The 27,001-nt window shown below is 35.1% G+C and overlaps 1 protein-coding gene across 4 annotated transcripts in view; it reads right to left on the minus strand.

Annotated features, from left to right (window-relative positions):
• The window catches only part of wry (weary), a 1,511,805-nt gene that overhangs the window by 71,366 nt on the left and 1,413,438 nt on the right, over window positions 1-27,001 (minus strand). For all 4 annotated transcript variants that reach the window (XM_069848455.1, XM_069848453.1, XM_069848454.1 and 1 more), the window contains one exon: window positions 13,234-13,376. In XM_069848455.1, coding sequence (XP_069704556.1) covers window positions 13,234-13,376 — 143 coding nt within the window. The remainder of the gene's footprint in view (window positions 1-13,233; window positions 13,377-27,001) is intronic.

Genomic DNA, 27,001 nt, shown 5'->3' on the forward strand with positions numbered 1-27,001 from the left:
TAGATTAGAAAGATAGATAGGATAGATCGATAGATTGGATAGATAGATAGATTGGATAGATCGATAGATGGATAGATAGATAGATTGGATAGATCGATAGATAGATAGATAGATTGGATAGATCGATAGATAGATAGATAGATAGATAGATAGATAGATAGATAGATAGATAGATAGATAGATAGATAGATAGATAGATAGATAGATAGATAGATAGATAGATAGATAGATAGATAGATAGATAGATAGATAGATAGATAGATAGATAGATAGATAGATAGATAGATAGATAGATAGATAGATAGATGGGTAGGTAGGTAGGTAGATAGATAGATAGATAGATAGATAGATAGATAGATAGATAGATAGATAGATAGATAGATAGATAGATAGATAGATAGATAGATAGATAGATAGATAGATAGGTGGGTGGGTGGGTGGGTGGGTGGACGGACGGACGGACGGACAGACAGACAGACAGACAGAGAGACAGACAGACAGACAGACAGACAGACAGACAGATAGACAGATAGATAGATAGATAGATAGATAGATAGATAGATAGATAGATAGATAGATAGATAGATAGATAGATAGATAGATAGATAGATAGATAGATAGATAGATAGATAGATAGATAGATAGATAGATAGATAGATAGATAGATAGATGGGTAGGTAGGTAGATAGATAGATAGATAGATAGATAGATAGATAGATAGATAGATAGATAGATAGATAGATAGATAGATAGATAGATAGATAGATAGATAGATAGATAGATAGGTGGGTGGGTGGGTGGGTGGGTGGGTGGGTGGGTGGATGGATGGATGGATGGATGGATAGACAGACAGACAGACAGATATATAGATAGATAGATAGATAGATAGATAGATAGATAGATAGATAGATAGATAGATAGATAGATAGATAGATAGATAGATAGATAGATAGATAGATAGATAGATAGATAGATAGATAGATAGATAGATAGATAGATAGATAGATAGATAGATAGATAGATAGACAGATAGATAGATAGATAGATAGATAGATAGATAGATAGATAGATAGATAGATAGATAGATAGATAGATAAATAAGTAAATAAATAAATGTGTTCTCCTAATGGTTAGTAGGGCATCTCAGGTCTTAAGAATTAAGAATTGAGAGAAAGATGTTAACAGGTTGACATCAGTACTATCAGACAACACGCTTGTAGAACTATCTTTGCAACAGGCGATTTCCATATTGAGGTTGTAAGGAACTTATTGAAACAAAAAAAAAAAACAGACGCTGAACATTTGTGAAGATTTCCATGGAACCTGGTATTGCAGCCACAAAATTCTAGTAAAAAAACCTGAAAATGAGGAAAGTTTGTGCCCACTGGGTTCCGATGGAAAGTGGAAGCGAATGAGATAGCAAGACTGCATCTGGAGAGATATGGACATGAAAGTGAAGTCTTTCTTCGTCGCATTATCACAATGAGTGAGTCATGCATACATCTGAGCTCAAACGACAATCAAATGAATGGCGACATACGCAATCAACACACCAAAAAGATGCCGTTCATTGCAAAATCCTTTCAAAGTAATGATTATTGTGTATTATGATTAGGAAGGCATTATTTTGGTGCATTCTGTACCTCATCGTACAAACGTTAATGCAGTTTACTACTCTTATTACCTGGAACATCAGTTGCGCTCAGCATTGCGTCCTAAACTTCTAGCCATTCAGCAGAGGCCTATAGTGCTACATGATAATGCTGGCTGTCATGTTGCTGACACACTGCGCAATTTGTTAAGCAGATGGAATTGGGAATTACTGCAACACCCACCAAATTCACCACACATGAGCCCTTATCCACACATGAGCCCTTATGACAGTAATGTCAAAGCAAATAGGGGTGGGCAAAATAAAACTGGCCCGCGGAAAAATATATGAAATATATGAATTTATATGTTTAAGACTGACGCGGAAATGACCCTGACAATGCAGGAAGCCGTGATTTCGGTGCAACAATGGGTTGCTGTCACATGTCCGCGCATGCGCATCTACCGTTTGTTCTGTCCCGAGCTTCGCTGTGTCATTACGTTTGAGTGAGCGAGAGGAGCTGACGTGTTTAGTCGCCAGTTGATAGCAACACAAAATGGTGCTCACGATAAAACAACGCGTGTTCATTGCCGAGTGTTATGCGAAGCACAATTCATGGAAAAGATGTGCGGAACTGTTTGCGCAAGAGTTTCAGACTGGACGTGTTTTGGCAAAACCTCCAGTAAAGGCTGCAGTGCAAAACTTAGTGGCAAAATGGCGTGAAGCGGGCTTTGTAGCCAATAAAAACCGTAACTATGCAAAAAGAGTTCGAACACCAGAAAACATTGCTCGAGTGCAGGAAAGCCTGGAACAGAGTCCGACGAAATCGCAACGCCGTTTATCTGTGCAATGGAAAATTATTTAGTTCGAATATACTCCTTGTAACGGGATTGTGCATATCATGCAATGCAATTAAAATTATGACATAGCCCAGTGATGTCAAAGCAAGCGCATTTTTCTGACCTTGACGTCGTGCTCGGGCATCAAGCGCTAGGTATGGAAAGAGAAGGATTACGTATATGAATAAGCAGCCTGTTGGATTAAGAAAACTGTGGTGTACAGACTTCAAACGGAACGTGAAATTTTATGTCGTTATTTTTATATGGCTTCTTTCTGTTTAATATTATCTATATTGTCTGTAAAACAAAAGCACTAACACTGATTTCTTAATATTGCACTTGTGTTTTAAATGTTAATAACACAATAAAGAGTTAAAATGAATATTCACATAAATTCCATAGTAGTACAACTATACTGTACTAAGTGAATGAAACACATCATTCATAAAGAAAGTGATATCCCAAAGAAAGAGACTGAGTATGACATGGTAAGATGGAAATGATATTGATGATATTTTTAGATTTATAAAAATAATCAATAAACTAATCAAAACAATATTATAGTACAAAGCAAAGTTCCCTAGGTATATATTTTAACTGTAACTAATATTGCATAACAAAACTCTTACCTCATTATGCTTTTAAGGTGATATTGGTGCGCAACTTCCTATCATCAGAATATGAAATTATTTTCTCGAAATCTGCTGAAGCTATAGAGCTGATGTTTTTATAACACATGGACACATATCTGAATAATTTTTGTGTGAAACAGTAACTATGTTGCCATTACTTATTGGATGCTCTTAGTATGCATATTAAGAAAAGACAGTAGGTCAGCCATTTACACAACAACATTTTTTTTCACGCTTTAGTGGCCACGTCGCGTGGTTTAGGATCTGTGGGCATGCCAGTAGGCCGTTGTTACTATTGTTCAGTTCCTATTTCTGTTGTAGGCCTATGTTGTAGATGGCTTGTGTTCATGTAATCGATTTTAGATTTTCATTAATGTTTATGATATTGGTGACTGAGACGGTGATGAATCATGACATATAATTTTTCCAATCCGGCATTTACCTTTGTTCCTTAAAATCTTTGCTTGTACGTTTATCCATTTTTCGACATCCCTCTGACGTTTCCTACAATAACCAGATATGCCTGTTGTTTATCACTGTCACTATTACTCATACTAAGCTATTACAATGGCCATAAATACACGTAATTCCTCACTACAGTTGTACTCGTTTGTGTGGTTACAACAACACTGAGACAATGAATGGCGCGCACCCTAAGGCAGAGTGGCGTATTAGCCCTTCTCGTTCGGAGTAACATGAATATTATGAACCTGTCACAGACTACGCAGTTTCTCCAACCTTACAAACAATGATAATTTCGATGTAGAAAGGAAGAGCCCGCCAACGTCTGCCAGGCTTAAGTTGCAGATATGTGTCTTAAATATTCGGAGGAGTAAAAAACATAAAATTCGAACCTTGGCGAGCTCGTCCTTCTCTTACGAAACGCTTCAATTGTTATACAGTAGAACCCTGGTTATCCGTCACCCTATTAACCAACTGGTGGATTATCCGACTTTCTTTCGCCTTTATTTATTTATTTATTTTTGCTGCAGAAAACATGAACACTGTATTAGTACGAATTTTTTCTGCACAGTGTTTTTTTTTTACAAACTTTACTCTTACAGAGTATGATCTACCCTTCGAGTGGCCGTACTTCTTCCACAGGTGTCAAAATGAAACGTGAATAATTTCGAGTGAAAAATTGTTCCGGGGACGGGTATCGAACCCGGGATCTTTGGTTAAACGTACCAACGCTCTATTAACTGAGCTACCCGGGAACTCTACCAGACACCGATCCAATTTTTCCCTCTATATCCACAGACCTCAAAGTGGGCTGATAACCGTCAAGCAACCAACATTGAGTGGACGCTAACTCTGTGTGACTTAAATTGTGGTTTTCTGTTAACGAACAGTGACGTGTATTATGCAAATCAAGCTTTACGTTTAACCAAAGGTCCCGGGTTCGATACCCGGCCCCGGAACAATTTCTCCCTCGAAATTATTCAAATCAACTTTACAGGGAGTTATACCTGAAAGCTTGCATAATACACGTTACTGTTCGTTAACAGAAAACCACAATTTAAGTCACACAGAGTTAGTGTGCACTCAGTGTTGGTTGCTTGACGGTTGTCAGCCCACTTTGAGGTCTGTGGATATAGAGGGAAAAATTGGATCGTCTCTGGTAGAGTTCCCGGGTAGCTCAGTTGGCAGAGCGTTGGTACGTTTAACCAAAGGCCCCGGAACAACTTTTCCCTTAAATTATTCAAATCAACTTTACAGGGAGTTATACCTGAAAAGCTTGATTTGCAAAATAGAACGTGTTGTGCTGCGGAAAAAAGTGTAAGTAATTGGTTTGGGAAAAGAGAAAATGTGATTCATCTTGTATCAAACTACTAGATTAGAATTACAACTGTGGGCCATTTAATAAAAAAATAATTATAATGTCTATTAGGTATGTAAATCTACAACATGGGACCTCTACTATTCCCATCCTTCCACAGATAGCAGTCATAAGGAGTTTCCTTTGTCATTAAAACCCGTCGTTGAAAACAAGGCTTAAATTAGTGAACTTTTTGTGAACCTAGCATGTTACAACAGAAGACTACAGGGGAAATTACGAAATGCTATTATGCGGTTAAATTATGAAAATCGTTTATGGTACGCATTACCCAATTTTTTCGATTAACCGTTCACTCCACTACCTTCATTACCACGAGTAACAGAGGTTTTACTCTGTTTATTTTGTAATTAGTAGCATAAAGTTAATAAAATTAATCAATTTGGTTCAGGTAATATTTTAGCTGTTGTCAGTGTTACGAATATTGTAATTTTATTTTTCATCAATGTCTTCATCTCTTTGGCCCGTTCTATCCTCCAATTCATGAATATTTCTAACCAATATCAGACATTGGTAAACAGGAGCATTCCCTTGTTATGAGGTGAGGTCTGTATGGCTCAGCGTGATGGCTGAAAACAGAGCAAACATAGGACATGCAATACACATCATTCTCTATCGGATGAAAATAATTTACAATTGGGACAGGGGAATCAAAAACTCCCTAACTCCAATAAACCAATACAAATATGGCTTTCAGGTAGTAGCTCCCTGTAAAGCAGGTTTGTATAATAGGCCTACATTCGTTACTGGAGGTACGTTAACAGAAAGCCACAATTTAAAGTCACACAGTAATTGTGTGCACTCACAATTGAGTTCTGGCGTCTTGTCAGCTCATGTGAGTTGTGTGGATACAAAAGGAAAAATTGTGACGGTATCGTGTATAATTCCTGGGTAGCTCAGTCGGTAGAGCGTTCACGCGCAAAGCGAAGGGTCCCGGGATCGATACCCGGCCCCGGAACAATCTTTCCTTGAAATTATTCCAATAAACCAAATTTTACAGGAGAGAGAAAAACTTATTATTTCTCTTACTAACTTTAAATATTATACATTTATCTATTAATACTGTGTAAAATTACATTCTTTATTAATTAAATACTTCAATATCTAAATTTTTACATTATCTTACGCTACAATTTGAAATAAACACTGCTGGAGTTAGAGGTTTTCTGACTTCCACAGTGAATGAATTAAGAAAAGTGAATAAATATGAGCCATGTGAAGAAAAAAAGATAAGTATATCATAATTCCCTTATGAAACATTGGAATATACGAGAAAATGGAAGTTTATTATTAAGATTAACATTGCTACACTTTTTTTTTAATTTCAAATACATGAGACAGAAAATCACAAATTACCATGAAGCACATCAAAATACTCAAATAAAACCACAAACAATATTAAAATGTTAACACAGTCTCATTCATGTTACAGATTCTGTTTTTTTCTCTCACTCTCATGTTCTTCCTGTGCATCTAGATTCTAGACTATTGCTGTCCGCAAACAGAGTTTGGTAATTCATCCTACTTTCCTCAGAAATAAACTGCATTAAATTTTGCAAGCCCTTTTGCTTTCTTCTTTCAATGGCAATGCTGAATTGTACTTTAGTTGACTGGGGAATGATGCATCTGTATTGGGTTTCTGGAAGTTAATCGACTCGATATTGTGTCTTTAATAGTCTTACTTACATGGATTTCATAGATTTTTGTGACATTCTGAATACCGTATCGTATCACTTTACTCAGCTGGTTGAGCGATAGTGTTGCCACCTACCGAGAAATTAAGCTTGGAATGCAAAAACTCTCTTATTCCACGGAGTAAGTGGAGTTCTGACTTCCACGAGTTTTAAAACAGCTCCCAGAATGCAGATGAATGTCGATATCAGTGTATTCTTGCCTTCCACGCATGCGGGACAAACTAAAAAGCATCATCCAACCCATAACTCAATTTTGTAAAAAAATTGCAGTTAGTGGGTTTTTCATCTCCCTGTGTACCAGACGTTGAATCTGGGCGTAATGAATTTGCAGCCTCAAAGGTTACTACTTGAGCGAAACCTTACTTTTTAAGGCGAATTTAATTTTTTTTTTCAATATAAAAGAGACTGACAAGCAGATGGGAACACTAACGAGGTACTTAGATTAATTATTTCATTAAATATAGAGTAAACGACGATTTTAATGTTGCATCTGTCTCCTTTATTAGATGAAGAAAGGGATGACAAGTATCTTACTCATTTGGGCCCTTGTAGACAGCTAAATCCAATTATTCACAACAGATAATGAGATAAGCATAAGAAATGTACAATGCTTTAACTAAATTACACCCAGAACTTCTAACATGTAACCCACTAACATATAACAAGAAAATTAGAAACGTGTTAATATCTTCAATTTGATTAAATAAACTTATAGCCTATGTGTATGAATTAATCAAAATATATTATATTTGTATTCTATAATTTTGAAATATATATATTAGTCCTACTTTTCACGTGCGATATTATTCTTCTCTAGTGTTAATATTATATTATATAATTCCATTGCCGCTGTAATTGTATTTTAGTTCCTATTTTATTTTACTTATTTATTTATATTATTATTATTTTTTATTTTAATATTATATCTGAACTGCGACCGAGCACGAGCGCTGCTCATTCGGTCTCAAATTTTGTTAATACTACTGTATCTTCCTTTTATATTGCTTGTATTATTTTATTTGTATTTCTCTTTGTTTGTTTTGTAATTATATTTCTTTATTCTGTATATTTGAATTTAAATAAAAAAAAAAGAGGCCGGTAATTATTTCCAACATAGCGTAAGTGTGGGATAAGGTGCTATGAAGTAACATAAATTGACAATGAATAATTTTATTACAATAAATAATATGAAAATACAAATGGGATGTATAGTAATTAGTTGATGATTATTGCCAGGATTCAATTTTATAATATCCACAGGAAATTAAGAGACTTCATGAAAGTCACCACAGTCTAAATAAGTACGGAATTCATTTATAATTTATCAATGACGATGTGATGTGATTTGTGTTTTTTTTTCTTTTTATTTTTCAATCTAGATTAAAATTGCAAGTTTCTTGTTTATGTTAGTTAATTAGTTAGGATAGAATTAATTATGATACTTAATCACTCATTTAAAGTTTGTGTGACTGCAACCTGTGCATAATTTTGTGTGGCTTTACTTTGTTTATAGTGTTTTCTCTCTCTCTCTTTATTTCTTGTGTAGCTTTATTTTGTATACAATGTATTTTTCATGTTTATTTCTATTATTGTATTTGTATTCCTGGTGTTGTGGAAGAAAAGGCCTGATGGCCTTAACTACACCAGAATAAATAAATAAATAAATACATATATAAACAAACAAATAAACAAGCAAACAAACAAATAAATAAACAAATAAATAAATAATAAATAAATAAATGACAACTGTTTCTAAACATCTGAAGTCTGATTAGTGCAATATGTAGCTAGACAGCGATGTATGTAATGGAGGGGAAAGAAACTTGCCACCCTAGCCCATTATCTCCTGGCCTAGTTGCCTCATAAGTAGTGCCTTGCCGTATTGGTGCCACTTGTGAGGATCAGACCTGTCTTCCGACAGTTGACTAAAGTTGAATCAAAAAAGTTTAGGACTCCACTCATAGTGGAATGACTTTTCATGAACACAGTGGAAGTAATAAAAGTGTGCAAAAATGTTGCAGCTTATAACTTGGCTAGAGTACAAAAAAATGCAACAGCATATTAGTCTCAAATGGATACTTTCTTAGGAAAAAATAATTTTTCCCTAAATGGCAACACTGTTTTACTGGATAAACACTATTCGTAAGATTCTGATTTTTACTCTTATCATTAAAGAAACTGAAACAGAATGATTTGCCCCTTTGAAATCTTTCAGAGGGTTTCTTGAAAATTAAGAAAACATAATAATAATAATAATAATAATAATAATAATAATAATAATAATAATAATAATAATAATCATCATCATCATCATCATCATCAATAGCTATCAGGGTTTAGGCCATTTGGACTGTTCCGTCTCAGGTGAAAAGCTGGTCTCTCCATCGCTTCTTCGGGCGTCCACGATCTCGGTATCCAAGGGGTCTGTAATTTAATAATCTCCTGGATAGTCTATCATTTGGCATCCGTAGAACATGCTCATGCCAGTTGCTCCGATACTTGTGGATTGTCTCTGTAATGGCTGCGATATTTAATAATAATAATAATAATAATAATAATAATAATAATAATAATAATAATCATCATCATCATCATCATCATCAACATCATATCCTTCACATATTAGACCCTACAGGATCTGTTATGGTCTCATGCCAGCGCTTTCGTGGTCTTCCCAATTTCCTCTTTCCTCTTGGTACATAAGTAAGAATCTGTTTAGGCCATCTAGTGCGATCCATCCTTTCGACATGTTTTTTCCACTGAAGTCGATATTGTTGAACAAAATTAACTATAGGATCCATTTTGAGTTCCTGCAATATGTCCACATTTTTACGGCGTTCCAGCAAAGAGCATCCCGCTGTTCGTCTCATGAACCTCATTTCAGCTGTCGTCAGCCTTTGCTCATCAGCTTTTCTGATTGTCCATAATAATAATAATAATAATAATAATAATAATAATAATAATAATAATAATAAAATTAATAATAATAATAATAAAATTAATAATAATAATAATAATAATAATAATAATAAAATTAATAATAATAATAATAATAATAATAATAATAATAATAATAATAATAATAATAATGATAATAATACGTATCGTTATTTTCTTGTATTAGGAAGTCTCATTTAGCCCCATTATCTAATTAACTATGCACTTAATTGCAAACGCTTACTAGGATTTTTATTTATTTTACTGTATTCCAGTGCTCCCTTCAGTCTGCATAGTTTTATCACTTCCAGCCTGCATAGTAAGGCATTTCTTGTCAACTAGCTTTTAATTTAGAGTTCTGATTACTTTGTACTTTTCTGCAGCTTACTTTATTTCATAACTTCCACTTATATATTTTGTTATAAATTGAGGCATTGACATGGAAAAGGTCGTAACTGCCAAAAGTTAGAATTTTTAAGTTTTTCATTGAGAAGGCGGTATCATGTGCCATGCCAATGGCACAGAGAAAGTAGTATGTCCGTATGTAATGAAACGAAGTTGGAAACGTAGTCACTATACGTTGTAAGTTGTATGTTCACAGCTGTTGGCGCGGAGAAGGTAGTAACTCCTTTTACAACATCAGAGTGTGTCTAGACAAATATGGGCTGATAACTATGCAGGGCAGAATAAGAATCGGGTGATTCTAATGGTCCTGATTTACATTATTGCCAAGAAACATTTTGATTCAGTGGACTTGAAATTCCTGGTTTCAGAACATTCCTACATGCCATGTGATAGAGAATTTGGCATCATAGAGAAAAGAAAAAAAAAGATGCAAGACCATGGTTCCAGAAGAGGTAAGGCCTAATAATGTAATAATGATGAAGGATGAGGATTTCTTCGACTTTTCTGCAGAATGTGACAAGTTTTTGAATACAACTCCTCTATCAAAATCGGCATCCTCAACTGGATTAGACTCTCAAGAGCTGATTTTCGTCTAATAAAAACAAGACAGTCATTTAATGACCTTGAAATGTGAACAGAGTACAGAATTTTTAAGAAAGGACAGTCATTAACGTCAATCACTAACTTGCAGTGCTTGCAACGCCTTGAAAGAAGACCAGTCGTCCCTGATGCCGAAAATAGAGACTTGTTATTTATGTTAGACTTCCTCGATGAAAAGTATCATACATTTTACCGAAAAATTTGTGCATAATGTATAAATAATGTTAATTCTCAGTTTGGCTAAGTAGTGATTTCAATGTTGTGTTTTCATAAAATAAGATTTCACAGATAAATCTGTGCCACACTTTTCAAATTTCATATGTAACACAAACATGAGTGTATGCCTTTCATTTAAAGCAGTTTCTGTAATAATGTAAGTGAGAAAGTGTTCATAAATTTGTTTTTTGCTTCCCCTGAAGAATTTTGTTTTTGGCAGTTACTACCTTCCCATGTCAGCGCCTCAATTCACTAGAGTACTGCAGAAAGCGCTTAGAACCTGTTTATATTCGTCCGGTCGGAGAACAACCGGCGAGGTTGAACATGCGATAGAATATCCGATTTTTAAGCGGTTGTGCCTAATGTTTTGCAGGGTAGACAGAGCACCAGGCGCACTTCGCCATACAAGAGCGCTGATGACATTTTCTGACTACACAAGTGGAGTAATAATAGAAGGAAATTTACTTTTTCTAATTTAACAAAGTGTTAGCTTGAAATAGGTCTATAATTGATGAACATTTTGATACATTTATCTTCATAATTAATATGTAGGTGTTAAAAAAGTATCCGATATTTTAGGAGGTGCTAGTATGCATCAAAATAAGAAAAAATGTCTAATAAACATGGGTTCTAAAACACATACTTTCTGAGATCTGAACACTTGTTCATAGGAGGTGCTCATTGTGACGTCCATTCATGGCAATGCATTCCTCTGCCCTTTGGCGTAAGGAATCACGCACTCTTTGAAATTGACCTGGTTGTTCTTGATAACCAAAAGTATAGGGGTTTTAGATTTGAGGAACGAGCAGGCCAATGTGTGGGGCCTCCCCAATCAATCCAGCGGTCCTGAAATGTCAGCGTCAGGTGTTCACGCTCATTGCGGAAAAAATATGCTGGTGTGCCATCATGCATGAACCACATCTGTAGTCTTTGCTGACATGGCACATACTCCAGCAAGGTAGGCAATACGTTAATTAGAAGGTCCTGATAACGAGCCCCAGTTAATTTCTGTGGTAGCACGTATGCCCCTTAATCTATCGCCAAGAATGCCTGCCCATACGTTGATTGAGAATCGGTGCTGATGCCTTGTTTCTTCAAGTGCATGGGAATTTTCATCAGCGCACACATGCTGATTACGAAAATTCACAACACCATCTCTGCTGAACCCCGCTCATATCCGCAACCAGACTTTTGTTTTCAGTATTCCTTGCGACGTATCAGTATTCCATGCCATGGGTGTCGATTACGGTATGATTATCTGGTAGTCTGCTGTATTGTAGGGCAGAGAAATGCATTGCCATAAATGGACGTCACATTGAGCACCTCCTATGAACAAGTGTTCAGATCTCAGAAAGCATGTGTTGTAGAACCCATGTTTATTAGACATTTTTCCCTTGTTTTGACGCATACTATCACCTCCTAAAATATTGGATGCTTTTTTTTTTTAACTCTCTGTATAAATCAACTAAAGGACACCGGTAACAACAAAGGAAATAAGCTTAATGCATAGATGAAATCTGACATGTAAACAAATGCAAGAATAAAATTAATTATAATGAAGTTACTTAAGAATAGAAGAGCAAATAAGTACATAGTTACTATTGTAATGTTCATACTTCAAACTCAAAATGCATAGGATACTTCTAAAAGAGTAATTGTTAATATAGCCAATGTTTTTATTCTAAGTGGATGTATTATTATTTTATTAGTAAATCATTTTTAAGGAGATAAAAAGTTATTAACAGAAATAGAAACACTCTCAAGCTATAGTTATTGTAGTAGCTTCATGATCTGTTGCTTCTGACGATACTTAACTGCAATACCTGAATGAATGAATGATGAATGAATGAATGAAAATATGGGGATAGAGGAGCAAATATCAATTGAAAGGTACACGATGATAATCGCGTCCTTGCAACGATTCCTGAAACTCCTGGATGGCTCAATGTCGTCTGCCTTTCATTATCCAGAGCCGTCCGCCCGAGAGAGACTCGGACATTCGTTAAACCGAACACTGTATCACTCCGCGAGACGCAAGAGCTTTGCATATTGTTTTATAGCTCCAGGCGTTCTGTAGCAATATATCATTTCTATTTTTCATAACCGGTTGTGTACGACTCTAATATCCACTGTATACTTTTTCAGTTTCGTACATTTGATAGTTCTTTTTTCTCCTTAGTTATAGGGGAGAGTTGGGTAGTATCGGACATCGGGTAATATCGGACAGGGCGTTTCTTTCATCTACCACCAGATGGTGGTCATGTCATTCAGGTACTATCATCTGGTGGTAGACGAAAGAAACTCACTGTCCGATATTACCCGAGGTCCGATATTACCTAACTCTCCCCCAATACCTACTTCCCATGTTCGAAATATCACACTCTCTACGTTTCACCAGAAATGGAAAAAGTCCAATAAACACACTCTCGAATAAGCTACCATTGCTTTCTCCTCTATTTAAAGTGGTGACGCAGTCTCTCACCTTGACGTGGCATCTCTTGCCGGTGTAGCCGCGGCCGCAGATGCAGGTGTAGCTTCCGATGTGGTCCATGCACGTGCCGCCATTAATGCAAGGTGAAGACTCGCACTCGTTGTACTCGTACTCGCAATGCTGGCCGGCGAACCCTGCAACAATATCAACATGTTTATAGGCACCGTGCAAGCTCCTCTGGTGGCGACTGTTGTTACTAACTGCAGGACAGCAGCGATAGAGTTATGCTTGAAGCGTATGAATGTACTTTAACGTCACAGGTTAAATGATTAGAAATATGGATAATCCTAAAAAGCGGAAAGGTAACACAAATTACTGTGTTGTTGGGTGCAGTAATTCTTATAGGAATATTCATTTCCAAAACAGAAAAATGAAGCGGAACGATGTTAATTGTGGATCCAAGCACAGACGAAAGTGAGTAGGCCTACACTGCTTGTAAATAATCATAGTATTATATATTAATGTAAAAAATAGAATGTATATGTTATATTATGTTTATAAATAATCATTAAGTTAACAACAACGGGAATTTATAACTTCAATTCCAATGTTGTATAGGCTATTATATTTAAAAGTAAAAAAAAAAACCGTAGTACATAATTGCCGAGTTCTTTACATATATATTATGTATAATATTAGAAACAATAATATATATTTATTTCTAAACGTATTCATATCGATATTTAATTCTTGACTTCAAGTGCTAATGGTTCACCTTGGGAACCAACACTCGCAATAAGAATTTGCGGTATTCATTTTATTGGGACAGAGAGCAGGACACTCCCAAAACTAACATACTGTTCCCAGTATTTTTCCAAAAGATTAAAGAAAAAGGTTGCCTCATCAAAACTAGCTTAGAAAAGGTATGAAAGTGACGCAAAAAGGAGAAGAAAAGATGAAAATTAAAGTATTATGGAAAGTGAATGCTCAACAAGTGTTATTTCGAAAAATGAAAATAGCCAGCCATACAGACAGAAGTAAATGAAACCATTCTTAGTGATTTTGGTTTTTCTTTCACAATTGAATTGTGAGAATTGTCTACTCAAGTGTCTATTCCATTACGTCCCGAACTGGTCACATAAGAAATGTTATGACAAGAGTTCAGGAACAGATTATATGTTTAATGAAATGCAAGGTTTCCAAGATTATTCTTAAAAAAGAAATGAGACAGAACTACCAGACTTAATGGGAGTGACATTTTGTGGTTTTAACTATATTGTTAAAATTGCTGCCAATTGAAACACAATCATACAGTAAGATTAGTGAAGAAAATCGTCTACATATATTTTCAAATTACATTGAAAACTGAATTATCGTATCCTGCTATGAGGGTGATGTTCGGAGTTCATCGGACAACTATAATTATGATGTATTTTTACCACCACTTTATTGCTGTTGGTTACTGTAGTTTTGTGTTTTGGCCTAGCAGAAAAAGTATTCAGGAAACAATGCCCGAAATATTGCAAAGAAAGTACACTACTCAAAATGCAGAGTGACAACTGATTGTACTGAAATTAAAGTGAAACGCCACGTAACGTGGCTCAAATGGTGGCCTTCAAATCTAAATGCTACGGTGGCAGATCAAGTGACACATTCATAACAGCTGATTGCGGATTATTTACTCTATTAGAAGGTGGTGATGAAGTCTGGTTTTCCCGGAATAAAAACAAACCTCTCCGATAAAGGGATCATTGTTGTTACTTTACCGTGTCTGCATGATAACAGATTAACAGCTGAAGAAGTAGAAACTACTCGTTAAATAAAACATAACATAAAAAGACTACTTTTAGAATTAAATCACATTAAAATACGTATTACACACGTCATGACATCATTAGTATACTGTATCAATGTTTTCGTAATATGACTATTCCGCCTCATTCAATGGTCTGAAATCTGATTTAAATGCCAAACAACTACACTGATATTTCAGGAACACTGTAAGTTAGTTAAATTTTTGCACTCCTCTAAAAGTACTGAACTTTCCACTGCGTCTATTAAATACTTAAAGACTGGAGAATGCTGGGTTTGCAGTGAAAGATCTGTCCTTGATCAGAATACTATGAATGAACGAACCTATTCTTACTATCATTACAACTTTTTATCGGTAGAAAGCCGCATGTAATTTCTATATCACACATAACTAGTGAATGAATGCTAGCCTGTAGTTAATTAGGAATTGAGACACTGCGCGGCACCACCAGTGCGATTTTCAGACCCTTGCACGGTGCCTATAGCAACACATAGAGCCAGGGCTGGAGCTTAGAGATGGGAGGTTATTGGAAAATAACCGGTTATTTAAAAGTGATTTCACCTGAAGGAAGTTAACCGATCAAGAATAAAGGCTGGCTCACAAAAAACCGGAAACGAGAATCAGAAGGAAAAAAGAAAACTGTAAAATTATTAAAATGTGTACATTTAAATGTGAGCATTCACAATTAACGAAAAGGTTGCCGGAGCCCGGGATCGGGAACGGAGAGTTGGCCAAGTTTCAACTTTGGCGTTCACGTTTCCGATCACAGCCCACTAGATTCATTCTATTGCCATCTAAAAGCTATTTTGTCGTCGTATATTTTGTAGCAAGAAGACCGTGACATAACCTATGCATTATTTTGTTCTGTGTTGTGCATCATGGAGCAAGTTTTATTTGATGAGATTCTAATATTGAGTGTCGAGGAAAATCCTCACGTTTACGATAAGCGGCGCGCCTCGTATAAAGATGAGAAAATGAAGGAGAATACATGGCTTTCAATAGCTGCATCTTTGAACACCGATCGGAAGCGAATCATATTTTATTACTTTATTGGTTGTATTACACACTACATATTCATGCTACAATTTAATAACTACTGTTATGTTCATTTTTGTTCTATTACAAATGTTTCTTCTCTAATTATTTTACGTTATGGTAGACTTAAAATAGGTTGTGATAATAAAGATGCACGGGCATATTTATAGTACCATATCTAATGAAATGTTTCAGTTGAAATTTCGAAGTTGGTTAACCTGGGTTTATGTTGGCTGCCTTGTACTCATGAGAGAACGCAATTGGTCAATTATACAAAACTAACTTCAGAATGCGTAATATCGGGTTTACATATCGTTATTGACATGCATATCGATATGCATAGTCATCTACGTTCTCGGTTTATTGTGAATCAAAAATGTTCATATTCACGTCGTCTGCTTCTCGTTTTCATTCTGGTTCTCGTTCCCGGTTTATTGTGAACCAGCCTTAACCAGTTAACCGGTTATTTTTCGGTTATTATTTTTTTAAGAAAATTTTATAATCAGGAAATTAGTCAGGAAAACAAAATTAGAAATTATTTGCAATAGAAATCAAAGAACAATTTGCAATCAACTGTAAACCAACCAGAAGGTAGCTAAAAGAACGTCATTAGGTGCTGAAGATCATCAATGACGTCCCTAAACAAAATATAAAAAGTAATAAGAGGTTATGAAACTGCATTTAGTTAATTACTTCACTCCATTAGCGTTATAGGTAAGATAAGTAAACAAAAACAGAAACTGCATAATTTTTTACAGTTTGGTACATTTCGACGGGCACTATTTTCCTGCAACCAATAAATACTCAAGTGAAAGTTTCTCACTGTTCGAAATGCTCCAATACCCCCAGATTTACATTATAAGCCAATCAGAGAAAGTCAGCTATTAAGATAGGCATTATTATCACTGAATCAAAGTCCAATTTCGTTTTGCCTTCTACGGACAGATGAAGTGAATAAAGTAGTAACCCATACCCCATCTGTAAATGGCCCACGAGACAATTTGTATACAAGTTTGATTACATAGGCCAGGGGTTCCCAACCTTTTTTAACCGACGACACACTTTACTGAACGCCCACGATATCGCGACACACTTATTCGTTTTTATTAAAAATAATGATATAATAATAACGAGTAGTTTTCTTCTGTAGAAAAAGGTGATGGATCTCTGTGTAGAAATTTTTGTAGCCGTCGAGGAGATGGTTACTGTTCACTGCACGGAAATTTTGTCGTTTTTAACCTCCTTTTCGTCCAACTAATACTTTTAAGGTCCAAGCGGAATTCAAAGAAAAATAATATTAAAATAGTACATTATGCAACGAGCCTATAATGATAGTAATTAAGAAGCGAGTATGGATGTTTATGAAACGAGCGCAAGCGAGTTTCATAATTTTCATACGAACTTCTTAATTACCATTATAGGCGAGTTTCATACGACTTTTTATGCTCGACCATATTTCTAACTTGAAATTATTCAGATGTACCGGTATACATTTTATTTGTATCTGACAACATTGGAAGTGACCTTGTTCTAGGTCGTGAATTGTGAGATGTGCGCAGACGCGAAAGTATTGATTTTTTCCGAGGAACAATAATGTCATTGACCTTGGTGTAATCCCGTTAAATTTGGTATAACCTTGATTATTGAATTCGACATTGAAAAACGAGATGACAAATTGAATTTATTTGAATAGTATTTACAATTAACGCTAATATTATAGTAACAGAACATAACCTTCTGCGACAGTATTGGATTCCCAGCCTCCGTGACTTTTCGATAATTCTCTTTCGATTGCATATCCGAGAATAATCGATACTTGCGGTTTTATAACGGTACAAAGCTGACTTGTTATTGGCTGAACACCTGTAAGCTGAGTTGTCATTGGCTGAAAACACCTGTACTTTAATGAGTAGGTGTACTTTAATGACATGCATTAAAGGACTGCTACCAGGTGTATAATTACTACATTTCGGCATGGTCGAGCATAAACATAGTTATTAACACATCCCGGTTCCATGATAAAAAATATAACAAAAAGGTGTCGGAATGCCGTTCCAGAGCGTTCCGTCAGAAAAGAGCAATAATAACAATTTCTATGTAGTGTCGGACATCCAGAGTTGTAAATAGGTCGATGTTAACACTCCAAAAAAAAAAAAAAAAACAAAACAAAACAACAACTTGAGTGGCATTAGAAAAAAAAAAACAAAGGTATGTGTCAATAATCTCAACCTGTCTATTCTGAATGTCCGATAAATGATTTTTATTATCGTTTTTGGAAACTCACCTATGTGAAGTCTGCGCTTGGTGGGTTGCATAGAGTTTCTTTATACGTGGCCTTATGGTTGACAGGCCAACACGTAAATCATATTCAAGATGCAGCAGTATGTTACTTTGTTTAGAGTTCACTATTTTTATGGTAGAAAATGCTGATTCACATAAGTATGACGTTGAAAACGGCAGTTCTAAATGTCATTTTAGTTTATTCTGCACTATCGACTGATCTGACAAAACATTTTCGCATATAAGACAATCGGGATTTTGTTCATATTCATCTCCACGCCACGTAAAGCCATATTGCAAGTATTCATCACTATATTATTTACGAAACGCAGAAAGCTTACGTTTTTGCGAACCCTGAAGGGAATTTTCGATCAAATTATTTGAATTAGCACTGCTGTCGTTTTTATTTTTTATTTTTTTTTATTTATTTATTTTTTTAAATCCACCACCAACAGAAGCAGGCTTCCAATTACAGGTGGCTTACACAGATACATACACAAAATACATAATAAGAAAAAAACAACAAAACAAACAACACAAACGAAAGAAAGAAAATACATAACGGTAATAGATGCTAGAATATAATATTACAGTTAATATAGTGCCAAATGTCAATATAATGATGCAAAATTATTTAAAAACTTGAGTAAAAACGTTATAATACACTTCTTCATAATTTAAATATCTAAGGAAATACAATGCTTTTTAATATTGTATGAAATTTTTCAATTGTTAAACTGAAATCCAATTGAGAATCACAGTTTAAAGACAGAGAGTTGTAAGTATTACACATAACAAACAATGGAGAGTTCTTGAAGAAAACAGTTCTACGAATGGGAATAATAAAAGGTTGCCTATGACGTAATTCTGTTCTTTTTACATTGAACTGAAGGAATTTAAGAAAATCACAGTTATTCAATATACCGTTAACAGTTTTATAGAGTAAAATTTGGCTATTTATTAATCGTCGAGATTTTAAAGTTTTATAATTAAATTAAAAAAGTAACTGATTATATGAAATTTGCTTGTCATAAGACGACACGTGATGTTTTTTAAAATATAAATAACGTAAAAATCTTTTCTGTATCCTTTCTATTTGCATCTGATGGGACTGGAACTGAGGTGGCCATATTACAGACGCATACTCTAGCTTACTTCTAACCATAGTTTTATAGAGAGTATCAATAGTATTTATATTTTTAAATTCTTTTATATTTCTGATTATAAATCCTAATTTTCTATATACATCAATTACCACGTGATTTAAGTGCATTTTAAAACATAAGTTGTGTGTAAAATAAATACCCAAATCCTTAAATGATTCTACACTAGGTAACTTCACACCATTAATTTCATACCAATTTTGAGGAACTGTCTTATTTTCAGAATATGTCATAAAGCAACATTTATTAAGATTTAACAGAAGAAAATTATCGATACTCCATCTATATAGTCTGTCCAAATCATGCTGTAGATCAAGAACGTCTTGTTGTTTGTCAATGACTTTATACAATTTAACATCATCAGCATATAGTAAACATTTAGTGTGCAAAATCTGTTTAGGTAAGTCATTGATATAAAGTAAAAAGAACAAGGGACCAAGATTAGATCCTTGGGGTACACCTGAAGTTACTGTGAATGGTTTTGATTTTACTCTATTGAATGAAACATACTGCTGCCTGCTTGTAAGATATGACGTTATTAACTGTAAATATGAATAAGATAATCCAAATCTTGAAAGTTTATTAATTAAAATTTTATGGTCAATTTTATCAAACGCTTTGGAAAAATCAAGGTATATCACGTCTAAATTTCTGCGATTATGTAGGCCTAATGTATTAAATGCCTTTTGTGTAAAATTAATTAGATTTGTTGTGGTAGACCTATGGGTGTAAAATCCATGCTGATTTATATCAATTGCACTATAAACATGTTGAAAAATTCGTGTATATAGAATCTGCTCAAATACCTTGGACGGGACACAAACTATTGCAATGGGTCTATAATTTTCAATTTTACTATTATCACCAGATTTAAACACAGGGCAAACCTTCGTTAATTTCCACATTTTCGGAAAAGTTTTTGTTTTTAAAATTAAATTATACAACAAACATAAAGGCTACATAAGTACTTCGAAACAAGCTTTCCATACATAAGGAGGTAAATCATCTGGGCCACAAGATTTTTTAGGCTTTAATTTTTTTATAGCAGTCAAATATTCTTGTCTAGTTATAGGCTCAGTTGTTAATGGATAATTAATATAATCCGGTATTACTGTATTTTCTTTTTGAAATTTGTGTGATATATTTACAGAGTAAACCGAACTAAAGTAATCAGCAAACGCTTCCGAAATAGAATCATTACTATCAAAAAATGTGATCTTGCCTAGTCTTTAACTTTGCTGTGATATTTTTGCTAGTTCTCCTATTTTTTATATAGTTCCAAAATACTTAAGAGTAGTTTTTAAAAGTATTATCTATCTCAATAACATAACTATGATACGCATTATTTATCATAGTTTTAACTCTCTTTCTAATTTGTTTAAATTGTTCTTTATTATACTGAGATAAATGCATCCTTCTCCTGAAATATTCTTTCAACTTGAGATTATTTATAATTTCTTTTGTAAACCAGGATGGATATTTCTTTTTAGATGAAACTCTTTTCTTTGGAACTGTAGAATCCATTACAGAATATAGTACTGAGTAAAAGTAATCCGTAGAAACCCAGAACTTAATACAAATTGAGTTTTTCGAATTAAAAGTTTGTCCATAAAAATCTAAATAAAGCAATTATGATAAAATAATCGCATTATCACCCTCTCACATGTATATACTGAAACTGACCAATAATATGTTCTAATGATTCTAAACTCTGTTATTACTAAGTGGGAAGAGTAAACGAATTACGAAGCATTGTTGTAGAGTTCACTATCATTCGAATTATCGCCAAGCAGAAAAAATAAACTGAACATTGTTGCAGGTGTTAAAATTTCATTGGTAATGTCTGTCTCAAAATAAAATGTACAATATCAAAAACATCGTTGTAAATTTAAAAAAATACGTTGTAAAGAGACTTCCTGAATGGTACAAAATTTATTTTTCAATTCCAAGCCTAACTTACACGTTCAATTATACCGTCATTATTTGGACATAACGACAGCATTACTGATCATGCAAAGTCCTTAAGAGGCGTTTCCACTTTTGCTACTGCGCTGGAATAATGAGACGCAAGCAACAGTTGCCAGATATGCTCAAGATGAGAGACAGGAATAAAATGTGTGCGTGCAACCCTTGTGCGCATCTCCCGCTGTGGGATCGGAAGATATCGGCAACTATCGGCTATTTCATCAGTTGTGTTCAGATGTTGCGTTTCGATTGTCGATATTTTGTGTAGTTTTGGTGCAGTTCGGTCAGATTTTTAGTATTCTCATAATTATATTTCCTGTGTGTTGGAATTGATGAAGTGGTCTAATGAGAAAAGGATAGAGTCCTTAGAAGACTGTAGAAAATATCCTTATCTTTGGCGGTCCTCAGGTCCGAATTATAAGAACCAGCAGAAAAGGGGGATGCGCCTCAATTTTTGGAAAAAAAAAAAAAAAAACTATGGACTGGGAACTACTTCTGTCAAGACTCACGTTTGAGCTCTTCCTCTGAGAGACTCAATAATGGACATCTTTGGCACATATCGGTCAATGCGTATAGATTTGTATAGAAAACATACATACATACATACATACATACACACATACCCACATTCACTTCTATATATTAAGATATTCATTAGGGATCAGCATAGTGTCAGGTCATTAGTTAAGTCTAGGACCAGTTCAAGCAATTTATTAATCATCATCATCAATAGCTATCAGGGTTTAGGCCATTTGGCCTGTTCCGTCTCAGGTGAAAAGCTGGTCTCTCCATCGCTTCTTCGGGCGTCCACGATCTCGGTATCCAAGGGGTCTGTAATTTAATAATCTCCTGGGTAGTCTATCATTTGGCATCCGTAGAACATGCTCATGCCAGTTGCTCCGATACTTGTGGATTGTCTCTGTCATGGCTGCGATATTTAGTTCTTGTCGGATGTCTTCATTATATTTATGGTCATAGTGTAGCCTGCTAGCGGTCTTAGTAATCTCATCTCAGCTGATTCTATTCTCTTCAGTTGACTAGTTGTTAGAGTCCAAGTTTCTGATCCATATAGCAAAGTTGGAATGGCCATTGTTTTGTAGAATTTCAAAATTGTGTCTTGCCGGATCTTCTTAAACAGTGTAACAATTTATTAATAAACATATTTAATAATTTCTCTTACATAATATTATAGAGCATTAATATTCGTATTTAGTCGTACATGTACAATATCATTAAAATCTGAAATGTTTAAATTGTGGTAACTCCATTCAGTCGCTTTCTCCCAGATGTTTGATGAGAGAATATTCACGAATCCCTCTTCCAGAGCATCAGAGATTAGAAAGAAAGGAAAATTAAAGAGACGCGAATATTACATTTTTATCGCGTGTTTATTCGTTGAATGCTAAAACGGAATTTCTTTGATTAAGAAGGCTCTTCAATTTGGAAGACTTCTACGTTCGTGATATGAGAGTTCATTTAGAATAAGAGTGCAACTGGTACAAAATAATGTAAATGAAGCGCCACTCCACGCATTCTTCGTAAAGGAAGTACGTACAAAACACGTTGGCATAATAAATTAAAGGCATAAGCAGTTAGTCAAAATTCGTTATTGATTGTGAAGGATGACTAGATTAAAAACCAGTTTGAGAGGAAACCATTTCGCACATTAAACACACGTCACTAAGTACCATTCACTGCTTTGTCATCGCTGCAGATAAGAGTGAACTGTTTTATACTGACAATTTTCCAACCGTCGCTACCATCACCACCACAGTCACTAGTAACAGAAACAACGACAGCTGTAACACAATTTATGAAAATATTGCTTATTTATCGCAAAGTAACAATTGACACATTCCATTACAGAGTTGTATATTTAGGTCTAACTGGCAAGTTTTAGACGAACATAATAACACGACGCACAGAGTGCAAATTTCCCAATCTAGGTAGAAAAAAAAATTATATTTCGACTTGTTCAGTTAGGCATATGTGAATATGAATTCATGTTCTTTAACATTTGAAGAATGCTGTGAGTAATAACTTTTGCTGTTTTATCAGTGGTAAGCTATGTATGTGTACAAAGGTATGAACAATGAGTTCTTTCTAACACTTCTATCTCCTGTTCAGTCGTAGACAGAGAGGCAATTTTAGTGATTTTTTGTGTTGCAAGATGTGGAATCTGTTCAGATAGGTACGTTCTTACTCAGGCCTGCAGAACTGCAGCTCCTGAGAGCACTGCTATACTCCCCTTTCTTACCCTACCCACCTTTTCTACCAGTGCGGTCATGACGTTCTAGTTACGCTTGGCTGCATTAACATTCATTCGCGGCGGCAGGTATACAATACGCTTTCAAGAATTTACAAATGAACAGATAATATAATCCTTAGAAACATACCTTTAGAAAGTAAGAGAAAAATGAATGAGGGAAAGAAATAAATTAAAAGACATGGAAAATAAATTTTAAAATGTATGTGTGCTAATAATGTAAGAAGAGCCCGGACGAGAAGTTATGGCACCGGCGCGAGGGACGTATTTTAGTTCGTTTGCTTGGACTCGCCCTCGCACTCAACTGGAGGGGTGTTGGGTCAGTTGGTTACTAGCATTCCGAGTGTTCATATCGTTCTGCTACTACCGCTATTGCTAATACTGAAAACATTGTCCTTCTGAGCGCCCTCATTATGGCATTGTCTAAGGTGTGAAATCATAGAGTAGTTCATAGTCAAGGACATGAAACAGCATACAATGTATGGAAATTCATGTCAGAAGAGGCTGTAAACGGAATACCAATTCCATTGAAAAGCGTGTGAGCAGGAGTACTGGCTGCCACTGGTATTTCAAAGCGAACCTTGGCAAGAATCAGGAAAGAAGGGAAAAATATTGAGGCAGGAACAGCAGATTCTTTCTCCAGTCCGGAAAAATCACAGCCGAAGAAGAAGATTGTTGCAGCTGTAGACAGTTTTGATGAGGAAGTCCTCAGAAGACTCATCTATAATTTCTACGCTACGCATAAGCAGAGGCCGACTCTGCAATCGCTTCTTCCAAGAATGGATATCAGTGCATGATTATGTGAAGAAAGTAGACAACAATTACATTGAAAGTGAGCACGTGATGGACAATATTTTGGAGAACATTTCCATAAACTTACGGACATCTGATTCCAGCACAGATCAGTCGTCTGATTCGGACGGAGAATAAGAATATAAAGATGGAATAGCGGGCGTAGTTCCATTAGGTACCTTCGGACTCTTGAGTAGGAAAGTGGTGATACTAAGGTAAGACGAATGTTTTTGGAAAGAGATGAAACGCATATGCCTGCCGCTCTGAGCTTGAGAACCGTAACCCTAACAACCCCCACTCCTCTACCCTGCTGGCCGGCAATTTAAAACTTCGCGCAGGTTGATGCCATAACATCTCGTCTCAGCTCTACCTATGTGTATCGTCCTATTACTAGTAAAGCCGATTAAATCCACTTTTTGTGTAAAATAAGTTAAGTACAGTCCCCGACATGTCTTTCCGTGCTCTGTATTTTACTAAAATGAAATAAGTCCGAAATGTTGCTTGCAGGCAACAAATCAATTACATTATATGAAGAATTTATTATGATTTTTCGTGCATTAATAAAGTTTTAATTCCTGTTTTTACAAAACTTGTATTACTGGTCTTAACTGGTTTTACTAATAATAGGACGATAAATAAATTGTACGTTGATAAGTGAGTGATAGCTATATGACCGGATGTCAATGCTTTCATTCAACATTGTAACGCACTCCAGCCAAATAAATATATAAATTAATAAATATATATAATTAAATAAGTAAATACATATGTAAATAAGTAAGTAAGAAAGTAAGAAATTAAGTAAGTAAATAAGTAAGTAAATAAATAATAAATACGTAAATAAATAAGTAAGTAAAGAAGTAAATAAATAAATATATAAATAAATAAGTAATTAAGTAAATAAGTAAGTAGGTAAAAATAAGTAAACAAACAAATAATACGCGTACTGCATTTTAAAGAGAACTGGAACATGGCAAAATCTAAACCCGTGAAGGAATACTACTTCCAAAGGAAATAGTAATATGATTATTTTGTTGTTGAAGACGAAAGAATTGCTCGTTTACTGTGTCCCATCCAATTTATTTCCAGTCGTCATTTCAATATTAAACTACATTTCAACAAAGTCCATATTAAGAATTATGGAATGCACAAACTTTCGGGTAAGTTCATTATTACGAACTGTATATTGATTATTTATTTATATACTGTAAAATTAAAGACGTCACTCGTTGTGTTCATTTTGAATTGAAATTAATAGTGACTTTCAAGGTTCATTACTTAAATGCTATAAATTTATGTTTCCATAGGTGATGATTGGAGAAAAGTTTACGAAAATGTAAAGCAAGTTAGGTGCAAAGAAATCTCAAAGAAACTACCGACAGGAAATCTAGCATAATTGTAAAACTTGAAACGAGATAACGCATTATAAAAACGATGAATTTATTACAATCCTTTTTGAAAATTACATGCGACCACTGATGGACCTTTGGCGACAAGAGAAGGTAAATAACTCTACGCGGAAGTCGATCATCCCAAATAGAAGTGGAGTGAGGGTGACGTCATATTTCCCCTTCTTACGAGAACTGCAGGCCAGTTCTTACTAATGTAACTTCAATTACAAGTTTGTAAAGTATTTTTATTCTTACAGTGCGGTTTAAATATTACAATTTAAAAAAAAAATAAAGTTCTCCAAATAGGGGTGGGCAAAATAAAATTGGCCCGCGAAAAAAATATATGCAATATATGAATTTATATGTTTAAGACTGACGCGGAAATGACTCTGACAGTGCAGGAAGCCGTGATTTCGGTGCAACAGTCGGTTGCTGTCACATGTCCGCGCATGCGCATCTACCGTTTGTTCTGTCCTGAGTTTCGCTGCGTCATTACGTTTGAGTGAGAGAGAGGAGCAGACGTGTTTAGTGGCCAGTTGAAAGCAACACAAAATGGTGCTCACGGTAAAACAATGCGTGTTCATTGTCGAGTGTTATGCGAAGCACAATTCATGGAAAAGGTGTGCGTTGCGCAAACAGGAACTGTTTGCGCAACGCAAGTTTCAGACTGGACGTGTTTTGGCAAAACCTCCAGTAAAGGCTGCAATGGAAAACTTAGTGAAAAATGGCGTGAAACGGGCTCTGTAGCGAATAAAAACCGTAACTATCCGAAAAGAGTTTGAACACCAGAAAACATTGCTCGAGTGCAGGAAAGCCTGGAACAGAGTCCGACGAAATCGCAACGCCGTTTATCTGTGCAATGGAAAATTATTTAGTTCGAATATACTCCTTGTAACGGGATTGTGTATATCATGCAATGCAATTAAAATTATGCAATAACCTCTACAATGTTAGGTGCAATAAAGATGACTAATTACGTCTTAACTGTGTCTCAGTTCATTAAAGCATATCTTCCATATATCTAACTTTGCATTTCAAGCTATTCTTTTATTATTTATTTATTTATTTAACCTGGTAGAGATAAGGCCATCAGGCCTTCTCTTCCCCTCTACAA

This window comes from Periplaneta americana, chromosome 15, assembly GCF_040183065.1.
Source record: "Periplaneta americana isolate PAMFEO1 chromosome 15, P.americana_PAMFEO1_priV1, whole genome shotgun sequence".
In the NCBI taxonomy this organism is placed as follows: Eukaryota; Metazoa; Arthropoda; class Insecta; order Blattodea; family Blattidae; genus Periplaneta; species Periplaneta americana.